This window comes from Pagrus pagrus (genome assembly GCF_965226575.1).
Source record: "Pagrus pagrus genome assembly, chromosome: 23".
In the NCBI taxonomy this organism is placed as follows: Eukaryota; Metazoa; Chordata; class Actinopteri; order Spariformes; family Sparidae; genus Pagrus; species Pagrus pagrus.
In genome coordinates this window covers 12,084,577-12,112,040 of record NC_140205.1, presented here as the reverse complement: position 1 = coordinate 12,112,040, position 27,464 = coordinate 12,084,577, and the positions used below count along the sequence as shown (strand labels likewise).

General features: G+C 41.3%; 2 protein-coding genes and 1 long non-coding RNA gene across 4 annotated transcripts in view; 2 read left to right on the top strand and 1 right to left on the bottom strand.

The window, feature by feature from the left end:
• The first annotated feature begins 85 nt into the window (after positions 1-85).
• Positions 86-9,772, top strand: sypl1 (synaptophysin-like 1). The gene is made up of 5 exons (XM_084345958.1): positions 86-766; positions 6,298-6,416; positions 6,542-6,746; positions 6,830-7,021; positions 7,567-9,772. Exons 1-5 carry the CDS (start codon positions 695-697, stop codon positions 7,696-7,698), a joined length of 720 nt encoding a protein of 239 aa, XP_084202084.1. The 5' UTR covers positions 86-694; the 3' UTR covers positions 7,699-9,772.
• On the bottom strand, positions 9,514-20,353 carry LOC311252638. The gene is made up of 3 exons (XR_014621551.1): positions 20,251-20,353; positions 11,136-11,232; positions 9,514-10,028 (listed from the first exon to the last, which is right to left on the bottom strand). It is a non-coding gene; the product is annotated as an uncharacterized lncRNA (long non-coding RNA).
• atxn7l1 (ataxin 7-like 1) overlaps positions 12,289-27,464 on the top strand; it is a 33,035-nt gene continuing 17,859 nt past the window's right edge. Inside the window, exons 1-3 of one of the 2 annotated variants that reach the window (XM_084345957.1) lie at positions 12,289-12,441; positions 12,942-13,016; positions 19,721-19,825. In XM_084345957.1, coding sequence (XP_084202083.1) covers positions 12,345-12,441; positions 12,942-13,016; positions 19,721-19,825 — 277 coding nt within the window. In that variant the 5' untranslated portion in view covers positions 12,289-12,344. Of the gene's footprint in view, positions 12,442-12,941; positions 13,017-19,720; positions 19,826-27,347; positions 27,459-27,464 lie in introns of those variants that run through there. The other variant, XM_084345956.1, reaches the window with a different exon arrangement.

Below are 27,464 nucleotides of genomic sequence, written 5' to 3'. Positions count from 1 at the left end.
CAAGGAGGAGGCAGCCCGCGTCCTCCAGCAGCGGATGGATCCAATGAACTCTCAGTAGGACTCCTCTGATGCTTCTTGGTCCTGTGGCTCTAACTTTGCTGGCGAAGGCTCCGGCTGTGCGCGGATTTCCTCTGGCTCATAACCTCTTATCACTGTAGCTGGATGCATTTTAAGTGGTCTTTGTGGTGTCTTAGTATCCGATCATTTGGTAGTTGAAAAACAAAACCTTCTCGCAACAGTGCGGAGCTACGCGTGACGCATTCTCACCCCAAAGCTACGCGTAATTTGGCACACTCTCCGCTCTTTATCCGCTGCATCGCCTGCGTATTTTGCGCATCACCAAAACTGGAGCGCCGGGAACTCGTTTTTTTTTGTTTTTTTCGAGCTACACTGCAAAAAACATCCACCTCACTTCGAGAGTTCTTCATTTTCATGTGTTGCTCAAAGCTCCCGCAGCGCGCCAAACTGCATTTCTACGAGTGGAACTGCCTCGCCTTTTGGATTCGGCAGCTTTTGCGCACGGTCGGCTCGTTAAACTCACTTTAAAAAACTTGGTGTTGGTGATTTTTTTTGCAGCGTCGGCAGTAAAACCACGTCACTGTCAAGCAACTCCCCCTTTCTTCCCCTCCCTGTTGGAGCAACATCCACAGTTTAGGAACAACTGGATAAAGGTTTTTGGAGCAGACGCACAATCATGATGACCGGATTTCGGCTGAACTTGTCGCCGCTGAAGGAGCCCCTGGGCTTCGTCAAACTGGTGGAGTGGGTAAGTTAGATGCATGTGTGTGTGAGAGAGAGAGAGTAAGTGTGTGTGTGTCATACCCACAGGACAGGGAGGCTCTGGACTTTTCTTGCTCCTTGGATTTTTCCCTTTTTCCCGGCGATTTCTACTTTTGAGAAAAATGCCTGAAGTCATCTGTTTTCTGACTTTTTCAACACAATCATACAAAGTAAATCAACTTTTTTCATCTTCTTTCATCTGCAGCTTTGAGATTTTATGCTCTTAAGAATTAATAACATGTGCAAGTCATGTAATTTAATTAAAAAAGCCCCCAAAAGAGTAAACTTAGGTTGTGTTAATCATCAAGGATACCCAATAATATGACAATAATTAGACTTGGACTAGAACTTTGAGCTCAGTTATGTCCTCTACATTTGGATAAATGTGCTGGTTGCATGGGTCTGCCCTTCAGAGGACACAGTTACAGATTAATGAATCCCTCACCAATAATTTACCTCCACACTCTGGCTACACACACTCGAGTGCACAGTCTGTGTGTTGTTGGAGAACACGTTTCTTCTGGAAAGTCCAGTCGGCCTAATCAGTTCTGCTCTACTGTACATAACTGGGTCACAGGAATCCAGTGTGGGGTAATGGCAGCCCAGCTACATTTTCTCTCAGCTGTTGTATTTTCTCATAATACACACACACACACACACACATACAGAGCTATAGAGCAGCAGTAACAGCCAGTCATCTGACTCTGGACAAGGCTATGTGAGTGTGTGTTTCGCAGTGTTGGCCTTATGTAACCCTTCTTTAAACCCGACATACTTGTTTGTTATTCACAAGGATAGGGAAGATAAATTGTGTTCATATTTGCCCATTTTAGGCTGGGAATGTCCTCTGTGTCAATGCAATACCCAGTGGTGGGTATAAAGCATTACTACAAACACTAGTTTGCTCCTTCTTGGTCATCATTTTGGATATCAGTTTAGAAATATATTACATTTCGGGCAGGGCGAATATCATTATTCTATCATTATCTTGATTTGAGACTATACGTCGTCTTAGATTTTGAAAATCGTTATATCCTGATACGTCCTAAGTGTTGTTTTTTTTCCTGCAGTGAGGTCATTTTCTGAACTACAGACAATATTCACACAGCGGCCATTTTCCCTCTGACGTCACGCTCAGAGTGGGAGGCTCAAATAGAGAGCAGAAGTCATGCCTCTTCCGGTTTAGCCCATGGGACCTTATTTCAGAATAACTATGTGAAGGAGTGAATGGAGGGAGACAAATAATTGTTTTGATCTGGTCTGAACTGTGACATGAACTTCACATATGTTTGTCGGTTTAAAAGATACATTTTCAACTTGAGAAAGTCGCAGTTTGTCATCAAACTAATGAAACGTAAGACTGTCGTCTCTTTGAACGGTCACCAAAACCTGTAACTTAAACAATGTATAGCCGCTCCTGTGTATTAGCAGCTCACAGAACTGATGAACTATCCTTTCACTTAACTGCAGTTGTCAATATAATATGACCTTTTCACCTTTTTTATTACCCAACTGTGCCAAGTTGGCGGCCATGTTGGTGTAGGTAATCCAATAGTCCTTCATCACGTCATGTAATTCTTCATGCCAAAACAAACCAAACATCCTCTTGTTTACAGTTCAAAAAATGTGAGGATTCACAGATTTTCTGTCTCATGCAATCGTGAATAGAAGATCTTTGGATTTTGGACAGTTGGACTGACAAAACGTAACTCCCTCGAGTGTCAAATACTGACACTCTGGGCTGCATCAGTATTTTACAGCCTGGGGATGAGACTCAACAATCAACTCTCTTCCTCCAGAAAGTCACATTTTTTGCATTGAGTTGGAGTTTTATTATCAGCATTACTCCAGTGTTCTATAGACAGGTAAACATGTATTTTATGTGGAGGGAAGTAATAAATAGCTGTTTATATAATGCATGTCAAATGATGTATATCTCAGGAAGTAGTGACAAATGCGTGTTCGGCCTGTGGATTTTCCACATAAATCTTACAAAGAATGGAAACAGCCAGGTGATGATATCTTCATGGAGTCCTGACAGATGGCTCCTCGCTGCTGCTGTCGATGAATTTGGAGGCCGTCCAGCTGGCTCTCTTGTCCGACAACATTTTTGTCCGTTCACCCTGTCCACCTCCGAGCGATCCAGATGAAAATGTAGTTTACTTGGCACACGAGTGCTTTTGGCCTAAACACTCATGCCTCCCAAGATATTATCTTCCACGCTGTAGCAAACAGGAAGGAGGGTTCGGAGGGACAAATGCCAGCTATTTCTCTCTTTTTGGACATGCCAGGAGGTCACTCTGCCAGAAAATGGAGAGCCAGGTTGCTTCTGAAGGAACCCCCTGGTGGAAAAATTGGCACACGCTCCACCGGCTTTGGGGTTTCTGGTCAGACTGACCTGCACTCGGTGACCTCGGTGTAAGAACTGAAGAGAGCGCTGCGGATAAGAAGTTATTTCAGATGGATGGGGATGTTCATCAGATTACAGGTCAATCCTTCTCTTGTCTGTGATTCATCACATGAGGGAACCTGAAACTTAACTTCCATCACACGTGGCTGCTTTCTGTATGCAAATCGCTCATCCTGTCTCACAGCATGGTTACGACTGAAGACTATTTTACAGTCCATGTGGTTTGCAGATGTCTGGAAAGGTACTTCTCTGTGTCCACGCCATGTTTGGAGAAGATGCCACTTGCCGCCTTAATTGGGACTAAGTGGCGATGCTGTAAACGTGACAAAATACCCAGCTGTCCGACTGTGTTTGTGCAGTCTCGTATTTATTACTCAAACATAAACAGAAGAATCCAGTGTGTGAGTGTGTATGTGTGAGTGTCTGGTCAACGCTGGCTGTTACAGTTGTTACAGAGAGGTCGCTTAGTGTGGTGTGCAGCCGGAAAAACAGGAAGTGGCAGCCAGTGACATCTGGAGACACATCTGGAGGTGTGTGTGTAGATTGTACAGTACTGTACATGTGTGCGCGCGTTTAATTCTTGTGGTATGACGCCGGAAGGCGGAAAGTTGAAGGTGGCCTGTCGTAAGCGTTTTTCAGTCAAGTGCGTGAGTATTTGGGAAACAGTTGTGCTGATGGAGCAGAAACTAAGAGGTCAGTTAGAAGCGTTTCGTCGGAAATGTTTTGTTTGGTGTGTCCTGTGGTGCGGCGTGACTGAGAGATCATTACATGCTGTAATCCACTTCCTGTCCACTGCATGCTGTGTACTACAACAGAAGCGCCTCAGAAGTTCAGCTATGTAATCTACATTTCATTTGTTTAAGCATCATTTTGATGATGATCTTGGCCACGTTTCAATCTCTTGAGTTGCAGCACAAACAAAGCAAAGATAGCTTTAATCTTAATGGAGCAATTTGTAAGATATGGCTGGAATTTTTGTTTAAAACATAAAAAAAGAGAGAAAGTAGAGACACTATTAACAGAATGTGAAGAAACAACAGTGTAGATGTTATGCCAAAGACGACTGTGTACTGTGTTGCAGAGATGTTTACTGACGTCAGCATGCTAACCAGCTAGCCCTGGCCAGTCCTGTCTTGCAATACCACTTTGCCCTGCAAGAGGCGATAGTCCGACGTTTCTGCGCTTACTTTCCTCACTGAACAGAAAAATACATACGTTCATGTCTGAATTCCAGTTTCTCTCTTTTACCAAAATAAGACAAGCTTTATTTGTTAACTCATCGCAAAACACTCGACATAACCATAAAATCACAACATTCCGCAATCACCTCTGGTTTTATCGTGGCAGAATGTGGTCCGGGAGACACCTTTTATAGCAGGAACAAACACGGAAGCAGTTTTGAGTACTTTGCCAGGTGTTGTGTCCATCTGTGGACCGATATTGTCAACACGATAGCTTCACAACCCAGCAAGATTCATTCAAGAAACTTTACAGTGCAGCTGAGATAAAAAATTAAGGCCGGGTTTGAAGATTGGTGCGATTAATTGATAGAGTCATTTTGTTTAGATAGTGGGGTCAGGGGAATTTTGGATATCTCTTTTTATCAATTGATAAATTAGAAAATACTTCCATCAGCCATAAAAAAAATATATTTTTCGTCATGTTTAGAAGAATAAAATATCATATTAATCAAGCCATGAATGATACATGAACAACCCCTTCTGTAAAAACAATCAGAATATGGATAGGACATAAAACTGGAAGGTGCGGTTTATGCAGGTGACACTCAACATTTTGAGGAAACGACCCTCAAAGGTATGTATGGTAAAATTCCAGTAGGGTATAAATAGAAATCAAAGGGGAACTTCCCCAGTCGATAACTTACAGTAAGTAAGCCATTATTTCTTCTTTCTTAAGTTTTTTTTTTTTAATTCTATGTTTAGAGATGCAAATGAGGCAGAATCTAACTAAATATACACTCATTTGCATGCATTTTCCAGAACAGAAACGCACCTAAATGTCTATTTTGGACGTGTTCTTGTCACAAGACTGAAAAGAAGACGGACTCAAATTGAACAGTGGCCTGAAAAGGTTAAAAAAAAAAAAAAAAAAGCCTGCTGCTCTGTGAAGCCGCACAGTTGTTCTGTGGTTTGTTGTTAATCTTTGAATTAGTATTGTGCAGTAGCGCAGCTGGAAGCGTGAGTCAGGATGTGCGATGATGTGCGGCGACATGAAGTCACTACTCGTGTGTGTAGACTGTTGCACGGCACATTTGGAGAAGAAGGACTCAATCTTCCTCTGCGGTGTGTTGTGATTTATAGTGCATATTTTCACACCGGATCATCATTACCCATGAGGTATGAGTAAATTGATATCAGTGAGAGTCTGAATGAACGAATTATATGATTATGGTTTTCGCCCGCCGCAGTCGGGAGGGTTAAGCTCGGTGGCAGCCACCCTGACGAAAAGAATTTAGTATGTGTTGGTTTTAAGGAGAGTATTAGTGTCACATGGCCTACACGCTGAGTCAGATGCTTTCTGCCTCTGCGAGGAAGAATTTAAGCGCTGAATAGCAGCATTAGTGCAGCCATGTAAGCCACATTTTATCGTATTTCACGAGATAACGCCTCTTGGTATTTGATCCGTTTTGTGTCACTGGCAAACGGGAAAATGGTGCGAGTGAAGATGTTGTTGCTGCCATTTTCTTTTGTCTTCACCCCTTTTGAGAAATGTGACTTAGATTCCACAGAAAAGCAAAAGGACTCTCAAAGTAAACTGATCTTGTAAAAATAGTTGAGTAGTGAGATTTATTTTCAGCTGTTTGTAAGAGTATCACACAGGCCATCTGTTGGTCCCTCTGGCTCTTTGTTGCTGACGTTACATCTCAGACTGCCAGCTCTTCTCCTGGGTGTGAAGTTGTGGTGCGCTCTCAAGCTGTATTGTCCACATACATACTGAATATCATCTTCTCCTCTTAAACAAATCTCTAGAAAGTTTCTTGGGTTTTGACTCTGAATCCCCAGAGCTCCTCAGAGTTTTCCCCCCACGTCTTAAATCATTTCCCTAATCTCCCGCTCTCTCTCTGCCTCTCTCGTCTGTCCAAACAGCTCACGGCCATATTTGCTTTTGGAAGCTGCGGTGGATACTCGGGGAAGAACATCGTATCTCTCTTCTGTGGCGATGGCAGGAATGAAACTCTCGACGCCAACTTCCACTACCCGTTTAGGTGAGGATGAAATCGTCTGTTACATAATCGATTTCAAAAGGACCACCACGTGGATGCTTTGTGAACAGGATTTGCACAATCTTAACACAGCAGTAATGATGATGTGAACCATATTTCGTGGCCAGGTTAAGCCAGGTCCCGCTGGTGGAGGGAAACACCACTCTTTGTAACCACTCTGTCACGACGACGCATCTGATGGGAGACTCGGCCTCCTCGGCGGAGTTCTTCGTGGGCATCGCCATCGTCTGCTTTCTCTACTGCATGGTGGCTCTGTTGGTGTATTTAGGCTACATGCACGTCTACAAGGACTCTGACTTCGGACCAATTTTTGTGAGTATAGAAAGATCTTGCTGGACCCTAAAATAGACAAAATGAAGCTGTGGAAGTGCTGACATTTCACTCTTTGTTTCCAGGACTTCGTGGTCACAGCGATCCTGGTTTTCCTGTGGCTGGTGTGTTCATCCGCCTGGGCGAAGGGCCTGCAGAATGTGAAGGACGCCACAGGCACCGATGGCATCGGAAACACGCTGGCGCTCTGCAAGGGGAGCAACATCACCTGTGAGGTCACGGAGTTCGCCAACATGCGGACCCTCAACATCTCCGTGGTGAGAAGAAGTACAGCAGAGAAGACTCAGAGGACTTCAGAGTGCTCCTTTAATGTCTCTGTTGTACTCGGCCTTTAGAGAGGCTTATTTTATTTAATAAAACTATCTGAGCTTCAATACTTAGGCATAAACATCAAGCAGCCTGACTCACAGTCATGAGACTCGGAGCAATAACACTTTATCCTCAGACAATGTGATCTGATTAATATTATCTGTCACAAGTCCAAAGAAAATTCATTGGAATGAACACAAATGTGATCACGGCTTAAAGCGACAGTCCAGCCCCACAAATCAAGAATACATATTTTTCCTCTTACGTGCTGTGCCGTTTGTCCATCTGTATTGTTTTGGTGTAAGTTTGTGGAGATGTCTGCCTTCTCAGCAATGTCTCTTTCCAGAAATCATGACCCGGTTACTCAAGATAACCTACAGACTTTGTGGGGATGAACTGCCCCTTTAAGTCCTCAGACTTTCGTTTTATAAGACAGCCCTCCTTTTTTACAAGTGTTTTCTAGTGTTATTGATCACTTTTGTTTTGTCTCTAGGTGTTTGGCTACCTCAACATGTTTGTGTGGGCTGGAAACGCCTGGTTTGTGTACAAGGAGACGCGTTGGCACTCCCAGAAGTTCTCCTCTCAAACCGGACCCGGAAGGCAGCAGGTCCCCGCACCCATCTAACATCCAGTACGATAAAAAGCAACGCAGACACACGATCCGAAACAAACACAGAAATCCACGTGAAGGCACCACACATACATTCGAACACATGCACACACACTCACTGTACGACCAAGACATTATTAGACACACACAAAAAAAATAATGCTCTGTGAATATGATGAAAACAGAAAAAATGAAGGATAAACTGACTGTTGGATTTGGATACATTTTGGTTTTGGACATTATCAGTGCTGTAGCAGCTGTGCGGGTGGTACATACACAGACATTCCTCACACATTCATGGCGCACTTGAACTGATAACGGCTCGAAAAAGCAATGTAAAGTTTCCTCTGAGGGCCCAAGCAAAGCCTGCAGCAGTAGGATGCTGAGGGAGGGGAAAGTTTCCTCTGTAGATGTTTTTTTTTTTTACCTGTTTTGTATACTATAGCAACACCAATGCAAGTAGTATGTCAAATCCTTTTTAAACGTGCCTTCTCTCATACGTGCAAAGGCAACGACCAAATATGCTTTGAAAACCTGAGTGTTATAGCAGCGTTAAGGCTTATGAGTCTACAAGGAGAGGATTTCCTATTGGCTGAATTTATTGCGCTTAATTATATACTGATGAATGTAAGGTACTTTGAAGTGATCTCTTTTTCTATGATATAAAAACCAACCACAAAATTTAAGTTTTTAACATCTACGGCAATAAAGGATAATGTGATCTGCAGTGCACCATGATACTCTTTATGCAATATCACTAAATTACATTCAGTGTGATTTATCGACTCATAGTATATTGCATAAAATGTGCTATCGGTCTTGAAATAGAGCCATTTATATGACTCACTCACATTTTCATTCATTCTCCCATTCATTGGCTCTCTCAAAGTTAGCCCGCTTGCCCTCTAGTGGCGGCCATTGGGTACTGCAGCGTCAGGACAAAACCAAACTAGGATTATTAATTAACAGAACGAGAGATGTCTTGTTTTCATGAAGTACACTGGTGCAGTGAACCCAATGTCGAAGTCTTGGCCCTGCACTCCTCAGTGAGGTAAATCTATGCAAACAAGACACCCAAATATCAGGTTTGTACTTTCAGTGTATGATTACCACATCACGACATGCACAGTGCACTCATGTGGTTCTCAATGTACACTGTGCGAGTGCGAATCCTTAAAGAATACTTGATTGAGAGTTGGTTGCAAGGACAATCTTGTTGTGCGAGTGTAGCCAAAGTTTGAAGTTGTTCCGTTCGTCCTTGATTTATTTAGTCTCTACTAAGGTACAAGTTGAAAATCCTTCCATGATTGTGTCGTTAAAAAAAGTTATCAATATGAATGTAGTACTGAGTTCTACGGAAGAGGATTAGGGCCAATGTAGAATAAAAAAGTTCTGACTCAAAAGTTCTGATTCTGATTTTTTGGATTAAAATTAGAATCAGATTTCTGAGAAAAAAGTCCAAATTGTGAAAAAGTAAAGAGTCAGAACTCAGTTTTTCTCTTCCGTAGGACTTCCTCTTAACTTCGTCCGTTTAATTTTCATTCATCACTTTTTGCATCGCTGTAAAATTGAAACAACTCTGCCAAAGCGCTATTGTTTTTCTTCAGTTTCAGCTTATTTCATTTCTCCACGTGATACTCAATCAGTTATTTTATTGTTGTTTGAACCAGTTATCTTGTTTTTTTGATTGTCTAGTTTTTTCAAATCCTTTACGAGGCACCAAACAGTGAGCTGGAGTTGTGTTTTTTCATTTTCATTTTCATTTTCATTTTCAGCATATGTAGATGATTATTTTAAGGAATTTCTGGTTTTCTTTTTCTGCTTTGTCTATTGTTTTTTGTTAAAAAAAAAAAAATTAAGCAGGATGATGTAAAACATTGAAACAATCTGCAACAACAAATGTGTCTGGTATACTGGTTATGCCGTTGCACTCATGTAATCATCATCCAAGTAGCTATAGCTCTGTCAGTGATTCCTATGCATTTAACCTGCCAAGATGTCTTATTCAAGAGACACGTGTTCATTCTGTGACCTGCACATTTTCCGTGTACCTTTGGTTTTTGTATTTCAATAAAAATGATTTTTTTCAGTAATGTTTCCAGTGATCTTCTTGTCCATCAGCGGTGGTTGTGTTGAGACAGAATTGTAACTTTGTCTGGATTCAGCAGCTCTGGTGAGTCGAACGGATCATGAGGGTTAAATAAGGGCGTGAAAGCATCCGAAGACGTCAAAGCATCTGTGACCCAGAACCGTTCTTATGACCCTCGAGGAGACAGGAAAACAGCGCTTGGTATTTCCTGGTTTGTCCTGTGACCTCCTGATTTGTCCTGTGACCTCAATGATCGCTGTGTGGGGAAACAAACAAAACATTGTGGTTGAGTCATGCTTTGTGTCTGAGTGAGAGAGAGAGAGAGAGAGAGAGAGAGAGAGGGAACAGAACAAGAACAAAGAAGTGTGCTGGTGTGAATAGATTATGATTTTAAAAATGTGTATGAGACACATCGGTATAAACCAGTCAAAGTCATTCCTGTGCCCTCATGCAAGGCTGCCATTTCCTCTGTATTTCCACCCTCCTCTGCTTTTCTCACTCTCTGATTCAGCTAAAACAGCCCTCTTAATGCTGCGTCATGTGATCACAGGCATGCAGCCACTGGATACTTAAATATTGCTCAGGTTTGAGCGCACAGGGTATTTATTTGTGTTTGTGTGAGAGAGTGTATGTTATCCAATTCAACCCCTCAGCAGAGCCAAGTTATGAGGATATTTTTTTATTTATATTGTGATCTATATGACATTAACTTGAAAAGGAAACAAACCTGACTTTGCACTCAGAGTGCAGCTTCAGTTTTCAGCCACAAGAGGTCAATGAAGTGCCGTGAGCGTGACCTACTGAACCCCTTCAAGAAGTTAAAACATCAGTTTTTGAGAGATATTTAAGCAATTATGTCCTCTATTAAATTTGTGATGTGGATGAATTTTGCCTACACCTCTCTGAAAGACTCTTGGTTGTCCCTAGTCCTCACTTTGGTGACAGATATGTAGGTGTAATTCTGAAGCTTTAACCATATAAGACAATCTGAGCTGCCAACACCATAATGTTAGATAGTAAGGGTGTTTAAGTGTCATTTATAGTTCTGACCTACTCTTACCAAAATCCATTATACCCATTATACTTACTACTTTGCACACTTCCTGGTAAGCCCTCATAGTACTCTAATTTCTTTAAATGTAGCATAGAGGAGATTATAATCTAACTTTGGTACATTTTTAGCTCAAAACAAGGGCCTAATTCCAGCCACGTCTAATATTATACACTTATTTTGATATTTACAGTCCCCAACAGACGCCAGTTTGCAGTATAGTGCAGACAGCATAGATTGCTTGTAAGTTTGCCTGCTGACATTAAAGGATAAATTCACCCCAAAATGACAATCAAGTCATTATCTACTCACCCTCATGCCAAAGGAAAGTCAGGTGAAGTTTTGTACAAAACAAACACATTTCTGGAGCTTCACAGCAAGACAGCGTTAACAGCATTCTCCGAAACAACTGAAGTAGATGGAGACTTGTTTTAAAACGTCAAAAAATAGCAGTAATCTAAGTCTCCGCAAGCTCTAACTCAATTAACGCTGTGTGCCGAGGGTGTCTTGTTGTCTTTTCAAAGACACTTGGATCCCACTGGACGAGCTGTATGGAGCCTTGTTTTAAATTCAAGTCCCCATCTACTTTAGTTGTTTAGAAAAAATGCTGCAAAGCTCAAGAGATGCAGATAATGACTGAATTTTCATTTTTTGGGTGAACTTATCCTTTAATACTAAACCCAGACCAATTAAAACCCTGAGCCCTAAGCTGTTTTGTTTTTTCACCCTATTTTTTTGGTTCGCCTGAACTTTTTGTGTAATAATGCTTGTATAACATCAACCCTGTGATTCACAATCAAGTTACATACTTTTTTTTTTTTCAGTACAACCTTGAGTGTGCATGCCTCAGAGATGTGACATGAATGTGTGAATGATTAAATGACCAGAAAGAAAGAAACAAAGCGGAAATTAAATGTAAGGACGAATATATTTTACCCTAAACACATAATCAAAGTAGGTTCTCATAATTTTCATTATAAATGTATCTGGAACGAACAGGATATGATTAATATTACTGCAACTTATTTTAAATGAGTTGTTGCACTGAAATCCCTCCATTGTGTTATTATCTTATATCTACTCTTTTTTTTATATATTTAGCAGCCTACTTATCAATAACCTCCTGTCTTTGTGGTTGATAGGCCTCTCAGTGCCCATTTAATGACCGACTCTGATTGTTTTTCACAGATTTACCAATGTTATCTAAACAAAAAAATACTTTCTCATGTTTCCCAATGTAGTAATCCTTCAGTTTTACAGTTAGAAACCTGTAAAATATCAATAGGCTTTTAAGCTGTGCCCGCACACTGAACTTTTGAACTCGTGAATAGCTCCCTGTCTGTCTCACGGCCTCCCAGCACCTCCCCGACGCGAGCCGAGCCCGGCCGAGGCTCGCCGACGGTGACGTCACCGTATCTCGTCCTTTCGTTTTTAGCCTGCTGCGTGCGAAGGAGAGAGAGAGAGAGAGAGAGGAAGAAAAAAAAAAAACGGCTCTCAGCAAAGCAACAAGAAGGAAGAGCAATGGCGACACTGGCTCGCCAAACACCAAGTGTGGATACGTTCCTCTGCGAGCCCTGGTCCTCCTTCGTCAGTGCGGCTAAATTACGTTTTGTTGACAGTAAGTTCGCACGTCGGTAGCGTTGTTGTTTTTGCGGGCAAACTGTCGGGAAGTGCGTGGTCCAACTGTCTGTGATTGAGTTGAGTGAGCGCCCTCCCCTCTTCCACCATGCAGGGTCTGCTGTCAGAGCGCAGCGAAGTAACTGTCAAAAAATATGACTTCAGTCGCGATATTCACGGCTGCTTTCGGACAGTCGTGTGCACAGGCATGCGAGCGGAGCTAGTAGCCGCCGTGCGGAGTTTGTGTCTCTGGCGTGTGCGCTAACGACATCCTCCCAACTGTCCAGCTGTAAGTTTTGTTAGCTTTGACAGCTTCACTCAGCTCAGCTCAGCTCAGGCGGCTAGCAAGCTAATGCTAACAAGCCCGATAGCCAGCCTCTCGGACCAGCATGGCTCCCCCCCCACCCCCCCCTCTAAAGTTTGTTTGTGAACGCTTGCTGCGTGTTTTTTTGTTAAGTGGCTTTTTCTCGTCTTTGTTGTTGTTGTGTTGTTTACCCCCAGACGCAGACTCGTCCTCGGATAACAGCGAAAGAGAGCTTTACCGCCTCGGTGGAGCCGTGAAGCTCAGCAAAGAAGGTAAGGAAGTTATACAGAGAGACACTTTCCACGTCCATGATGATGGTTTGTTGTGGTTCTGTTCTGCTGCCTGTGCATTGCTAATTTTTCTTTTTTAAACCTTTTCTCACAGAAAATCAGCGTCATTAATGCTCCATACATACTTTTTAAAGACAGACTTTAGTTGAGAGATGACAAACAAACATCACCTGCTATTGCAAAATATAACATGTCTCTAGGGCTGTAGATAATTACTTTCTCCATTGATTGATTCATCTTTTGTCAGAAAATTGTGAAAAAATGTCCCAAACCCCAAGGTAATGTTTCAGATTCAGGGTTTCAGACTGGGGGTCGACCGATATGTTTTTTTCATGGCCGATACTGATATTCATTTGTAGTAAAAAGAAAATCCTGGCGTCAAAATTTCGTACAACCAGTGAGTACAGTTCACTCAGGTGCTGTCCTTTAGTACAGTTTTGAGGTACTTTGCTTGAGTATTTCCTTTTTCCTCTCCACTACATTTATTTCATACATTTAGTTACTAGTTACTTTGCAGATTCAGATTATTCAGGGTTTATAGGCTATTAATTGTGACGTGTTGCCAATAGGATATTGACGTAGACGGGACATTAGTAAGAGGATGTTGCATCAGAGCCAAAGTAGCACATTCGAAATTAGTTTATTTTATCGGCAATCTGACCAAAAAAAACACATGTAACAATAATCTGAAAATACTGAATATAACCGGTCGTTCTAAAGACATTATGTAAATGATAGTAAATAGATATAAAGGTGCAAATACATGTTTTTCTTTGTTTAAATCACATCACAACCAACAAGAAATGTATAAAAACTGTATAAAATGGCATAAAAATTTGTATAAAAAAATAAACTGCTAAATTTCAGGCGCACTGGTGCAACCAATGAATATATATTTGGTTGTACTTGACAGATCTTTGGGTGCCTGTGCAACCAAAACGGTCACACCCTGGAGCCACGAGATTGCTTGTGTGCTGACCAACTGTCTCACAGCAAAATGTCTTCCGTTTACTATCATGTATGACAAAAAAGCATCCGACCCTCACATTTGAGAAGAGGGAATATTTAGCATTTTTGCTTGTTAAAGGATTGAGTGTCAAAATAGCTGCCAGTTAATTGGCTAATTAATTAATCAGCTAATCATTTCAGCCCTGTCTGTATCATTAGAAAGACAAAACAGTTTATACAATCACAGTTAATGAGAACTGCATTCAGGCATGGTATGATATGAAAGTTTCATGTCATGATTGTCCCAGTGAAAATAATAATATTCTGATAATCATCAAAATATGCTTAAAACTCAGGATGCATGAAATTGATTCTTTTGAGCTATTATAACCAAAAATTACCTGCTTCTCATGGCCGACACCGTTAACGTGACCAATAATTTCACATTTTTTGTACACCCAGGGGTTAAAAAGGCTTGAGATGTAGTGAGCAAAGATGAAAGATTTAATATTCAATAGCTGTAATGAGATTTTTTTGTGTCTTAGACTTTTCCTTCCTCTCTGAACCCTTGTGGAACATGTATTGCAAATTACAGTAGTGTTGCCTCTGAAACTGTAAGTCCAACTTCAGTATCCGAGTGTGTAGATTCAACACCCGGCCCTGGTGAAGGTGTCAGACATGTCTTTATCATTAATTGGTTAAGTGGAATACCTATTCAACCACATATTAATACAAGTATAGCAAAGCAGTTGTGCTGTTGGAAATGGTCGTGCTATCATATATAATTTCTACGTAGTGCAGTGCGTGGGTACCTCCAACCCCCCTCGGGACAGAGCCAGAGGAGTTCCTCCACACCTCACCACCACGTATTAATACCCACAGCAGCACGCGCTGCACACTAACACACACTTGAGTCATCCCAGCCCTCGTACAAACTCACTGACGCACACGCGCGCAGCCGGGGAAACTCTCTTCTCACACTGACTGGTCAAATACCAACCCCCCCCCCCCTCACACCCACACACTCACACACTCACATGCCTCGTCTTCCTCTCTCAGAGCCAAACTGGAGCAGTGTTTCCAGAATTGCTGATCTGTTGGCAACATGACACTAAGGCCTGCTGAGAGTGATATGCACACACGCGCACACACATACACTCGGACACCCACAAACACGTCTTGACTGCATTATTTGTAAATTTGTATCCAGCAGAAAGTGGCGTGATTCACTTGACACTTCGGTGCGCACACATATTTGTAGACGGTGAGGCAGTAATTAGTGCGTGGTGCCGGACACGATTGGTATCTATTCTCACTCTCCCACAGCGGAGATGATGACAACCAACAGCAACTTTGTCGGGCTAGACTGGCAGCCACTGCCATCATCTCACTAGAAATAGGCAGTGCTGTAATGCTGCTATTTGTATGTTTACCAAGGTGTCTGATAGGGATGGGAATCATCGGGCACATCATGTTATTAACAGTGAGGTACAGTTTGTCACTAGAATGATAAAGAGATCCCTGCAAGCGTGCTTTGAAAGTCGGCCCATGCCAAATGTGTTTGGAGTGTAAGTGCACTGAACTGCAGTGTGCATCAGACACAAGGGAACGTAGCACACTGTGCAGGCTTTGGCAGGACATGAGCTGTTTCCTCTGTTGTTTGAAACCTCTGAGGATTTTAAAAAAAAAAAAGTCTCTGTTATCTCGCAGCAACTCCAAATTAGTCATTTAGTAAAAAAGGGGAGCCATTGTCTGCATTTAAATGATTCCAGCTTGAGATTAGTCATATAACCCTGTCAGCTCTTGAGTGCAGTTAAAGAAAATGATGCATACATTTTCTTGTGCTTCTTGTGCAAATGCTGTAAAGTGAGGTATTCACGATGCATGACACATTGCCTTTGAAAGATTGTCTGAGTTAAATATGCATTCAAGCTATAAAAAAAAGACTGTCCGCATCAAAAACCCCAAGAGCCGCAACAATTTGTCCAAAATGAATCACTTGCTGTTTTGTAAGCCTTTTCACCATAAATGCCAAACATTTACTAGGCTTTAGGAAGTTGTGGCTGTGAAAAGCATTTTAAATACTAAACAGTTAATAAACAAAAATAATCTGCAGGTTAATTGATAGTGAAAGCAATTGTAAGGTTTACTCCTAAAAGCCTCAAATAAACGAGCGTCATAAATTAAACTTCCCTGCCCTCTGAGTCAACAGAGGACTGAGCTTGAGTCAAGTGCACCTAATGTTAATAAATGTATTTAGTCTGTAGATGTAAATATATGTAAGCATAGCCCTTTTTGATCTACCAGTGAAAATGTTCTTACAATTTGTGTCATAAAAGGCTTCATGTAATAGTTTCCTCGGCAGGAGATCATTTTTCAGCCGGGCTTTTAAGCCGTGATGATCTGATGATTCTGACCTTGAAAACAGGTTGAAACTTTATACAGTAACAACCTCGGAGGAGTGAAAAGGAGAGTGAATAGAATTAATACTGATGAATACTGGCTATTTATTTTCATTTGATTAATCCTTCACTGTATGAAATGTCCATTTCCCAGAATCCAAATTGCATCTTAAAATGTATTCTTTTGTCCAACCAATAGTCTTAAACTCAAAAACTCTTCATATGCTACCATAAATGACAAAGAAATGCAGTAAATCCTTACTTTTTAGAAGCTGGAACAAGTGAATGTTCCAAAATAGTTAGCAATTGGTTTCCGGTTGATCAACCAATCAATGAATTAACGAATTATTTATTTTGGGTTACTGCTAGAATAGGTTTACATGCTTTAATGTTCAAAAAACACATTAGTTTCCTCATACTGTCCAGTTCAGCAGTGTTGTATTACCCCTCTACCCCCCCAGCCCACCCAAATGTGTATCTGGGACAGTTTTGTAAAAAAAAGACAGACTAGTTGAGTTTGCAACATTAGCAGCAGCCAACTGGTGGGAAGCTTGTTTACTCTGTCAGACATTTCGTTGCAGGACCAATAATTATCTGGTGTGCCAGTTCAAAAACATAACTCCGGCTGAAGATGTGGCCTGTGCCCTCCTCTCTAGTTCTTTGTAACTATTGCATTACTTCTTTGGTATTAGTCGGCCAAACCTCAGTTTTCTAGAGCAGTGCTGAGTAACTTCTTGTTCTCTTTTTCTTCCCATGTTGATGGTGAATGCTTCGAAACCCTTTTGTTTACCAGAAAGGTCATTGCCGTTGCCTTCCAAACCCCAAGTCACCAATGAGAAGTTGATTTACTTGCTCAAAATGTAATCACTGTCCAATGGTACACTGTTTTAGTAGTTCTAAAACTTGCTTATTCACCAGTGACTGATTTTTTTGTAGTTCATTTTCTGGCCTGTCAGTCATTTGGCAGCCTGTGGCACTTGGCTTAAGAGGCACACACAAATCAAGCTGCAGAAATAGGCGATGCACTTAGTTTGCATTTGACTTGGCAGATGCAGAGGAAATTGCATTCTTGCTCTTTTTTTTTTCTTCAGTACTCCCACTAAAGTCCTTTTTCTGTTACTGCAAACCTTGGAATTTGCCAGAAATTTTTTTTCCCACCCTTTTTTTTTTTTACTTGGCTTTGCTGTTAGTTTATCAACAAGAAAATGTGCTCATTTCCCCCTGAAAACGATCACAGCAAGGACACAGACTGCAGCGATGCTGATCTGGTTTTTGAACAGAAACCACTTGGCATGTAGAGCGTACCTGCAGCGGTGTTTCCAGTCACTCACATTAGAAAGGTATTAATCCTTGCCACTTAGTAACCTGTTGATTACAATGACAATATTCAAAGGTTGTCTTTCACATGCCAAAGCCAAACCTTTCCATTTGTGTTTGTATTATGGCTAGGATCAAGCTGCTTTAAGCTAAAACTAAACAGTGACGTTTATTTGCCAGTGAGAGAAAGCAGTTTTTGTTTAGCAAACACAGGATCGGAGACTTTGGATTGTGGCTTAAATCAAGAAGCATGCTTAGAAATTAAGGGCCATGGAAAATAGATGAGCAATAATCTCCTTTTCTGTCTTGACAAGGTGAACTTGGGCAAAGCATCTTAACACTAACCGTGTCAGTGCAGCTGCTTGGCATCCAACTTTAGATCTGCTAATATCGGTTTATCTTACTGCTTTGGCATCACTGTCTGGCCCTTCATTTGATTAAGTCTCATTACCCTTCAGTATTTTAATTATTTATTTAACAGCAACCTTTTAAATAACATAAGAAAATATATTCCTACCAGTGATCATGACAGCCTCGGTGTGTCCGTATGTGTCCTTGAACATTTCATGTATGCATAATGAAGTCATCTGACCCATAAGCACAAGCTCATGTTGTATACATATATATATAATACGGCTTTGACCTTGAGTGACCCAGAAGATCTTTTTCCCCTGCACACAAACACACCCACTGATGGGTGCCTGGTCTCTTTGACATCAAACCTCGCCAGCAATGCAAGGTCATGACGACTTGCACCCATGCACCATCAGTAACCCACATGTTCTGAAGCTTTCACAAACAAACACATCCATACACACACACACCCCACCTCCCTTTAGCGGGTCTGGCTTAAGCCCTATGCTAATATGTGCTGTTTGGGTACAGGAAGATTAGGCTCTCCAAGCTTAGCCAGAAGAGATAATAGCTATTTTCCATTGGACGTATTTGTTTTTCTCAGTATTTCTATTAATCTTCAGTTTGTGTGGAGTGGGTGGGGTGTGTGTTGTAAGTCCAGGCGCAGTGTTGCTGTATGCTAGCAGCTTGAACACAATATCTTAGATGAGAACACAGATTATCACCCGTGTAACTGTAGGGAATTGTTTGTTGTGATGCTCCATTATCTGAAAAGTGTGCAGTTTTAGAGCCTGAAGCAGCTCCAGAGCTATTTGATAATGTTGAGCACCATGCTTCTACTTCTGAAGGTTCTTTTAGGGAGTTTTAGAAGCTCTAAGTGTAATTTCAATGCACAGTATATTTTACTTTTTCTAAACTTCACTCACAAAAAAGTTTCATATCGGCCGATACCAGACAACACGTACACCGATATGGATACATCTGTGATAGGCCAATATCAGCCGGTAATATCGGCCCACTGATATCAGTCAGGCTCTATAAGAATGTATTAAAACTGATTAATTATCAAATTTTATGTATTTGATTTATTATCAGAGTAGTTGATGATTAATCTAATAGTTGACAATTGTTCAAAGAATTGTTGTAGCTCTAAGTCAGTCACTGTATAAACATTTCTGATTTGCTTAGAGCTGAAACAGTTTCTCTGTATTGATTAGTTGATAGAATGAAAATTAATGAATCTGCTTTGATGATTAATTTAGATGTTTTTGTGTTTTATATCATCAAGTTGGATATCCTTGGTCCTCTTTGTTTAGTCATGAACTTGGATATTAAAACAGGCAACTATCCACTTTTTTAACACTTCATAGACAAAATGATTAATTGATAATGAAATAAATGAATGATAATGAAAATAATTGTTACTTGCTGCCCTAAAAAGGCTGCATTAACAAAAGAACCAACAGGCACTAGTTTCTACTGTTTCCAAAGAGAGTGAATGTTCTTAAAATTATTTGTCAAAGTTTGAACTGATCAGTGAGTGATGGTTTGCGAAAGAAGAAGTCATTTTACTTTGGATTAAACTGCTTATTGTGTGATGAACAAGAACATGCTGTATTTAACTCTTTTCTAAAATATGGTCTCTTCTCTTCATGTCTATTCCAGAGATGTTTGTCTACAGCCAGTTTCCAGCACTTGAGGATTTTTGTCTTGTTGTCTGCCATGTCTGCGATCAGGTGGTCACTCCTCAGGGCATCCTCACACACTATGGTAAGACCCCTGAGGGCACACTAAAACCTCAGGGCGCAGTCTCCAACATGCTCATGCACACACACGCAAACATTCTGATCAATGCAGTCATTTCTGTTTATCCCTGCAGGGCCTTTTGAAACACAGCCTCCCTGCAAATTATCCTCCAAACAAACAAACAGCACTTGATTATGCCTTGTAATACTCAGCAGGTTGATACCAACTGAATAACACTAAATAATTTACAGAATAATGGACCAGATGTGGCATTGTGTGCACTCTTTTTTACCCAGGGACGAAGCCAATTATGAGAATAGCCAGTTCTGCTCTTAAGATAATGCTTTTAAAATAGGCTGATGATTCTGATATTCTTGTGCTGCCAAACTACAAAATATAAAAGCAAAAGGAAGTCAGGATGGTGCGTTGATTCTTGTGTTATACCTCACCTTCCTCATTTTGATGAGTTTGTCACGCAGGGATGTAAAATGCTGAAAAGGTTTAAGGAGCCAGTATGCGAGCACATACTCTGCTCAGCAGCGATGTGTTAGACACCTGTAGGCTTACCATCATTTCATAAAATGCAATATTTGTTGCTATGGAGACTGCAATCTTCAGCAACAAACCATACTGATCTCATTGAGATGTTGCTCTGCTACTATCGTGTTAAAAGTGTTAACACGATACTCAAGTTAGCAGAAGTCTGTATTTTCCTGAAGGGGAATGTGTAGAAACTAATGGAGGTGGTAGTATTTGTTGTTCAAGTGGTTGCACCGTTGATCCTGAGCTCTCATTGGCCCTCCATCCTGTCCGTCTACCTCTTGTTTGTTTTTGATTGTGGCTCCGCTGAGTGCGCTCGCATCTGCCCGCGAGCTGCTGCTTCCTTCTGTTGGAGGCACGTGCACCAGCCTGAGCAGTCTGTTTGAGGACACATGGTCACGCTTAATGAACACATACACACACACACACGCACGCATTTCTCCCCGAGAGGAGAGAGGCCAGAGGAGTTGCAGGCGCACACATTCTCACTTTCTGTTTCTCAGCAGAAAGAGGTCAGTGGTATTGTGTGAGACACACACACACTTATAGACTCCTGGCAGGCGCTGTTGTTTTGTCCCTGCTTATGCCCCCTGCAGCCCCCCCACTAACACCACCACCACCACCTCCTCTTGTTGGCAATGTTTCTACTTGCTGACACGCACACAGTCGGGTAACAACAGGTCTAAAACGCACTCATGCACACACACACACACATTCAAGAGAGGGAATCTCCTGAGAGTTCCCCATAAAACTGTCTCTGGGCCACAATATGACAACAAGCAGACGGTGTTGTGGATTCGGGCTGCAACTAACAATTATTTTTGATTAACCTACAGTAGCGTTGATTCTCTGTTTGGAAGTGTTTCAGTACTCATATTCTGCAGTATCAATACACCGGTAACAGCTGCGCTTTCTCACTCTCTCTTCTCTCCAACAGCGAGTTGACACAAAAACATTATTTTTAAAGACCTAATCTACAGAGACGGAAACAGACGTTTCTAAAATAGGGTGATATTTATTGTGAACTACAGCCTTACTAGCCAGGAAATGACATAGTCTTGTTATAGCCTCGTTATATTTATCTTGAAATGAAAAAAATCTAAATTTTATGCCCCCAGTGTTGTGTCAACATAAAATGTGGGCTCAAGAGTGACACTATTTTGGTCACACAGGCGCCTGAAGATCTGTCAAGTGTAACTAAACATTTTTATTGTTCACGGTGCACCTGAAATGTAGTTATTAATATAATCTATTTTCTAAACAATGGAGGCTAAATTCTTTTTACGTATGCTGTTATTTAAATGAAGAAAAACATGCATTTGCACCATTATTGTTAAGAAATCAAATTAGAATGTGTTATTGGTTGAACATAAATTATGTGTTGGTCGCCTAAATGAAAAAGTTGGGCACACCAGCCCAACCGCAGTAAAAAGTCAGTCTGGAGTCCTGAAAATGCTCATAAAAATTGCTTCTTTTGTCCAACAAACAGTCCAAAACCCAAACACTCTTCATATACTATCATAAAACACCGAAGATGACCAACAAATTCCTTACATTTACAGCAAAATGTTTGAATTTTTTGCTTAAAAAATGCCTGAAACGTTGACTCAGTTGTCAAAAGAGTTGGCACATTAATTTTCTCTCAATCACAAAATGGTGTCCGCAGGAAAAGTCGCAGGCTGACTAGTGGAAAAGTAATGTGCTTGGGTCATTTTTATCAAATTTTTTTATCTTTATTAATAATTTATAACCGACCTAGAAGTTGAGCCGTTCAGCCACTTGACTTGATTCATCGACTTCATTCTTAAATTTGAAAGCATTATACACACAAACCACTCTGTGTCATGATACGAGAAAAACTCCTCCTGACCTTTGCTGAGTGATTTGCCTGCAGGAACTGGCCCTGTCAGGATATTCTTATGATGTTTTATGCATTTCCACCCATTGTTGCACGTTCCCATCATGTCACCAAACAAGTATAATGCCATTGTGTCCCTGCTGGGGGATTCTACTTAATATGTTGTGACCGTGAGAGGCATTTATCATTCATCGTGGTGGCCTTGTATTCGTCTCTGTGTGTGTTTCCATCGTGGGATCTGCTTTCATGCTTGACCTGTGCATTGAATCAGCAGCGAGGCCTCAGCCTTACATATACAGACACACACACAGAGGAGGAGGAGGGGGTTGGCTGCCTCAGGGGTCAGTGGTTCTGAGTTATACACGCCCAGTTTGCTCATGCTTTGCTGTGTGTGAGGAAGAGAGTGGTCACAACTTAAGCTAGGACCTACACTGGATAGATGTTTAATATATGCTCAATATATGCCATGTATTGTGTTCAGAAAGGTTAATATACACTGCATTTTATACATCAGAGACTTCCGTTTAGTGGTTATTTGTTTATTTAAAGCTCTTTAGAGTAAGGCAAGCATGTATATTCTTAGCATAAGTGGCCCCAGTGGGATATCAAATAAATCCCTTACACTGGCAGTGTTCGCACCATGCTCTCTCCAGTGAGCATGTAAAGGAGAAAATGTGCAGAGAAATTGTTTTCTAATGTTCGTGAGTGAACCCCAGAGACAGACCAGGGTATTGTAAAGACATTTTATTAATGAAAAAGATGATTTAATCAAACTTTCTTTCTTATTCAAGTGTTTTATAAGGGCTAGTGTGATCATCTTGAGGTTATTTCAGAGAGCATTTCATATGTCGGTACATTTGGGCCCTGAATACCATGACAAAGTAGATAATTCAAGAGTCACAACTGATTTGCTTTGTGCTTTTGAAGACGTGTGTTTGGATAAATCGGCGCTTCACGCCGTCCTCAGATATTTCAGTGTATTCTTTTCAATTCTCTCATCTACTACGATTCATTCCCTCCACTCCCTCAGTCTTTCTCCCCTGCTGTCGGCCTGCTGTGCATGCGTAAGTCGAGTGCATGATGAAAGGTTCATGTTGTCTGCCTATCTCTACTCGCCTTCTAACTTTTCTCTCTAGTGGAGGATTCGTTGAGCTCCTTCGATGTTTCCTTTCGGTTTCATTTCACTCCTAACTTAAGTGTTCGGGGCTACTCGATGTTTCCGTGTCTGTCTGAGTTTGTTGTTGTGTAAAAGTGTGTGTGTGTGTGGGCTGTGGTTTACTTGTTCTTTTCTCGTGATGTTTGTCTGTTGTTGGAACATTTTGCCCTTTACCACAGAAGCCCTGCTTAGTTTCGTTTGCTGGTGATGTGGCTCGTCCCACTGTTAAGTTATTGTTGTTGCGGCTTGACTGTGTTTGGGCCATTAGCTGAGGCTCAGGCCAGGTTAAAATGCCAGTTTCTAGCATACATCAGACGTAGTTTTGTTGCTTAATTTCTTTGCACTTAGAAATATAATATGCAACATTTTGTCTTTAAATTTCTAAAATTAAAAAAAACAGTCTAGACCTTTATTGCTTTTGGACTTACATTATCCCAAATGTTTCCAGCAAATGTTCAAACCCAGAATTATCTGTCACTTTCTTCGAGGCAACAGCGCATTTCATTCGGTCGCCTGTCGCTATAACTTCCAGGAGAGGTCAGAGAGTCAAGACTGAAGTCAGCAAATGAGGATCAATCACGCATGCTTTGCAGAGAGATAGATGTTCTCTGGTACTACATCCCTCCTGTAACCGCACTGATTGTGATGCAACCTCTCCTATTTAATGTTGGCCTACTGTTGTTTTGTACAAACTTCCAATTCCCCCTGGTTGTTGCAAGTCTAAAACTCAAATACTGTTAATTTACTATTACAAATGACAAGGAAAAGCAGCAAATCTTTACATTTAAGGACCTGGAATCAGTAGATAATTTAGATTTTGCTTGAAAAATCATCAAAACACTTGACTTTTAATTTTCTTTAGATAGACTAATTGATTACTTGACTAATCGTTGCAGCACTTCAGTACAGGATCTTTAGTCAGCCTCCTCTTTGCTTTGTTACATACACTATTAACTGTTAAATCCTGAATGACTGAGTCTTCATCTTCAGTTCTTCATATGTCTCTCTCTCACACACTCTCCCCTGCTCCTCTCTCAGTGTAAACAAACCCAGCTGAGCTCCCTGCTTCCTCATCATGCTCTAGCTCCGCCCACATGATGAGTCGACAGCCAATCAGCAGCCTGCTGGGCTCTCAGCATTGCCATAACGACAGGCAGGCAGGCAGGCAGGCAGGAGAGCGTAGTAGTGAGGGTGCCCTTGTGGTCGAGTGGCTTAGTGACCTTGCCTGGGCAGTCGTCCATGCATTGTAAATCAGTACGGTTCGCTCCCAACCGGCTCCTTAGTTCTTACACACAAGATGAGTTTTATTACAAAAAACAAAATATCTGAAAAGGGTTAACTGACTGTTGAAACTGCTTTTGATCATGTTTATTTTATTTTACTGTAATAAATCTATAGTTACCTAATTAATACCTCAACTTTTTACTTTGTTGAAAGATGTTTTTCTAGAATTCTACTTGTAAAAAATTGTTTTGCTTTTTATTGGATTGAGAAATGGAAAAAAAAGAACATGCAACAGAACATGACTCACAAGTACAGGTTGTGTTTGGTTTCAAATAGCCACAAGGACACATCCATGAAATAAGAAACTGCTGAAATCAGGATATAAAAATAAACCTTATACATAGAAACACAGATTTAGTTAAAACATGCGCAGTTTTCCCAGTCCATTCCTACATAATAACTGCATTGAACAGTACACTTGCGTTGACTAAAATGGTGTGAGGTTTAATGCGTGAGCATGTGTGAAATAACGTTTGATTTTAATGTGTGAAATTGTTACTGTTGTCGCTGCATACCTGCGAATGTGACTCTGGACTTTGATCCTGCTGCTACTCTGAATGCAGCTGCCTCTGCTTCCACTGGCCTATTTACACACCTGCCACACAAACACACACACATATCCTCACTTAGACAAATTATGCCCTAACAAAGTATTCCCATATTTACATATTGCAGACAGAGATGCACACACGCTCTTATGCATACAAACTACATACAGCCTCAACCTTGGACAAAAAAAACACACACACACACACACACACACACACACACACACACACACTTGAAGTATATAAGTACTCAGTGCAGTATCATACCCACACAAACACCTGTTATATTTATGCATGCAATGGCTAATCTCTTATATATACACAGACACACTTTGCACACACATTTGTACACACACTCTCCCTCAGTCACCTGCAGCACACTTTCATGTGCACTCAAGTAGTCTGAGCAAACACACAGGGTCAGTCAGTCTGTCTGCTCTGCCCTTTGGTTCCAATGTGCTGCTGCTGGTAGACTACTACTACACTACTACACTACACTCGGGTTGTACAACGTTGTCACACACACGCACAGAAACCCTTATGCTGTTTACTGATTAAAGCGTGACACTAGTTTGTTTTACTACTAGATGTCAGTTGAAGGGGGCGGGGGGAGGTGATACAAGTGTTCTGGACTGGAGAGTTGCCTTCAGGTCCAGGGCTAGCTCTCGGCTGTGCAGTGTGATTTGTCACCGGTTACAAGAGAGTGAGTTGTCCTTCCCAGTTTGGACCAGGAGCATTGCCTCGAAAGCCAAATTATTCAATCGTGAATCGTGTGGCATGTATCATGTACCATTTTACAGAAGCTTCTTTCACAATGTAAGCTCATGGGAAAAAGTAATTTGGGACCACAGTGCATCACGTGACGATGTAATTAAACGGTTCGGCCACTATGAAAACTGGCTTCAAAGCCTGGAGCTCTTCCTGGGGGCTCGGCAGAAAGTGCATCACATCCCTAACAGCCTTCATAACTAGTGTTTATCCATAGGGAAGTCCTTTAGCGTCCTGACACACTGACAGGCAATGACAGCGTCGTCGCAAAAAAAAAATAGTCTTCCCATTTCCCTTTTATGAATACAGACTACCGCCACCTATTGGTATGGAGAGCCTATCCCTCACACAGGCTCAGAAAGTACGAGCCAGTTGGCTATCAGCTGTAGTCTTTGAGGTGTCTTCAAGTGCATCTTTTTGGCTGGAACACAGGCAACATGAGGTGACAAAACAGTCCTCCTGTGCTTTATGCAAAGCAGATCCAAGTGGCACTTCCGTGTTATTGTGCGTGTGCTGACACCTCATTGGGTGCAAAGATCTATCTGAGGGTGTCAAGGTGGAGCCTTGATGTTATAAACCAACAGCAAAACCTGTTGTAGGACTATACATGTTCTCACAGATTCTGGAGTTGCATCCAGGAATCTATCATTTTGTCTGCCTGACTCTTTTAGTATGTCACTGTGTGTGTGTGTGTGTGTGTGTGTGTGTGTGTGTCTGTGTGTGTTCTGGATCAGGGTGTTGTTTCAGCTTGACCTTGGCTTGTGCTTATCATACTCTCTGTCAAGTAATTTAAGGAAGGGCCTGAGAAAAAGTGTTTGTGGTCACTTGTCCATTTGTCTTGTATATTTGCTGTTAATCTGCATAATTGCTACCATATGTGGCTATTCAGATACTCTGAGTGCATATGCTGACTGATAAATAGCCACACACAGTCTGTTATTAAATTAAGTATTTTTTCTAAATACATACACTGTTGAGATTTAAATTTAGCCATCTTTATATTCTACCTGAGCTCCTGTCTTTAGGTACATTTCATAATTTCACAGCTCAATTCAGTTTTAGATTTGCATCTCATCGACAGACAGGATGTTCAGCTAACCACAAGGGCCGATCTCGTCCCAAAAATAACAGCTGCTTTTCACCATGTTATATATCGGCTAAATCTTGCTCGATCGTGCAGATGTTTACCTCCTGAAGCAGCTGGTAGATAAGACAAACTTTTTTTTGAGCCATAAAAATGATATGACATTACACCTTTTTAGAGCTAAATGTTACCTGTTACACCAGTGTTAGCAATTCAAACCACTGTTTTACTGTGTATGCAGTGTGTTCTCCCCCACCACCTCTCTCTGTTTTTATGACATGTTCACCCCTCTGTTTTCATCCAGGTAGCTGGGGTGTAGTTTCCCTGTGAGACAGTCAGAGAGAGACAGACAGTCCTGGACACCACCCCCCTCATTCCCTCCCCACCCTTCTCCCACAAAGACATGCATAGCAAAAACCGTAAGT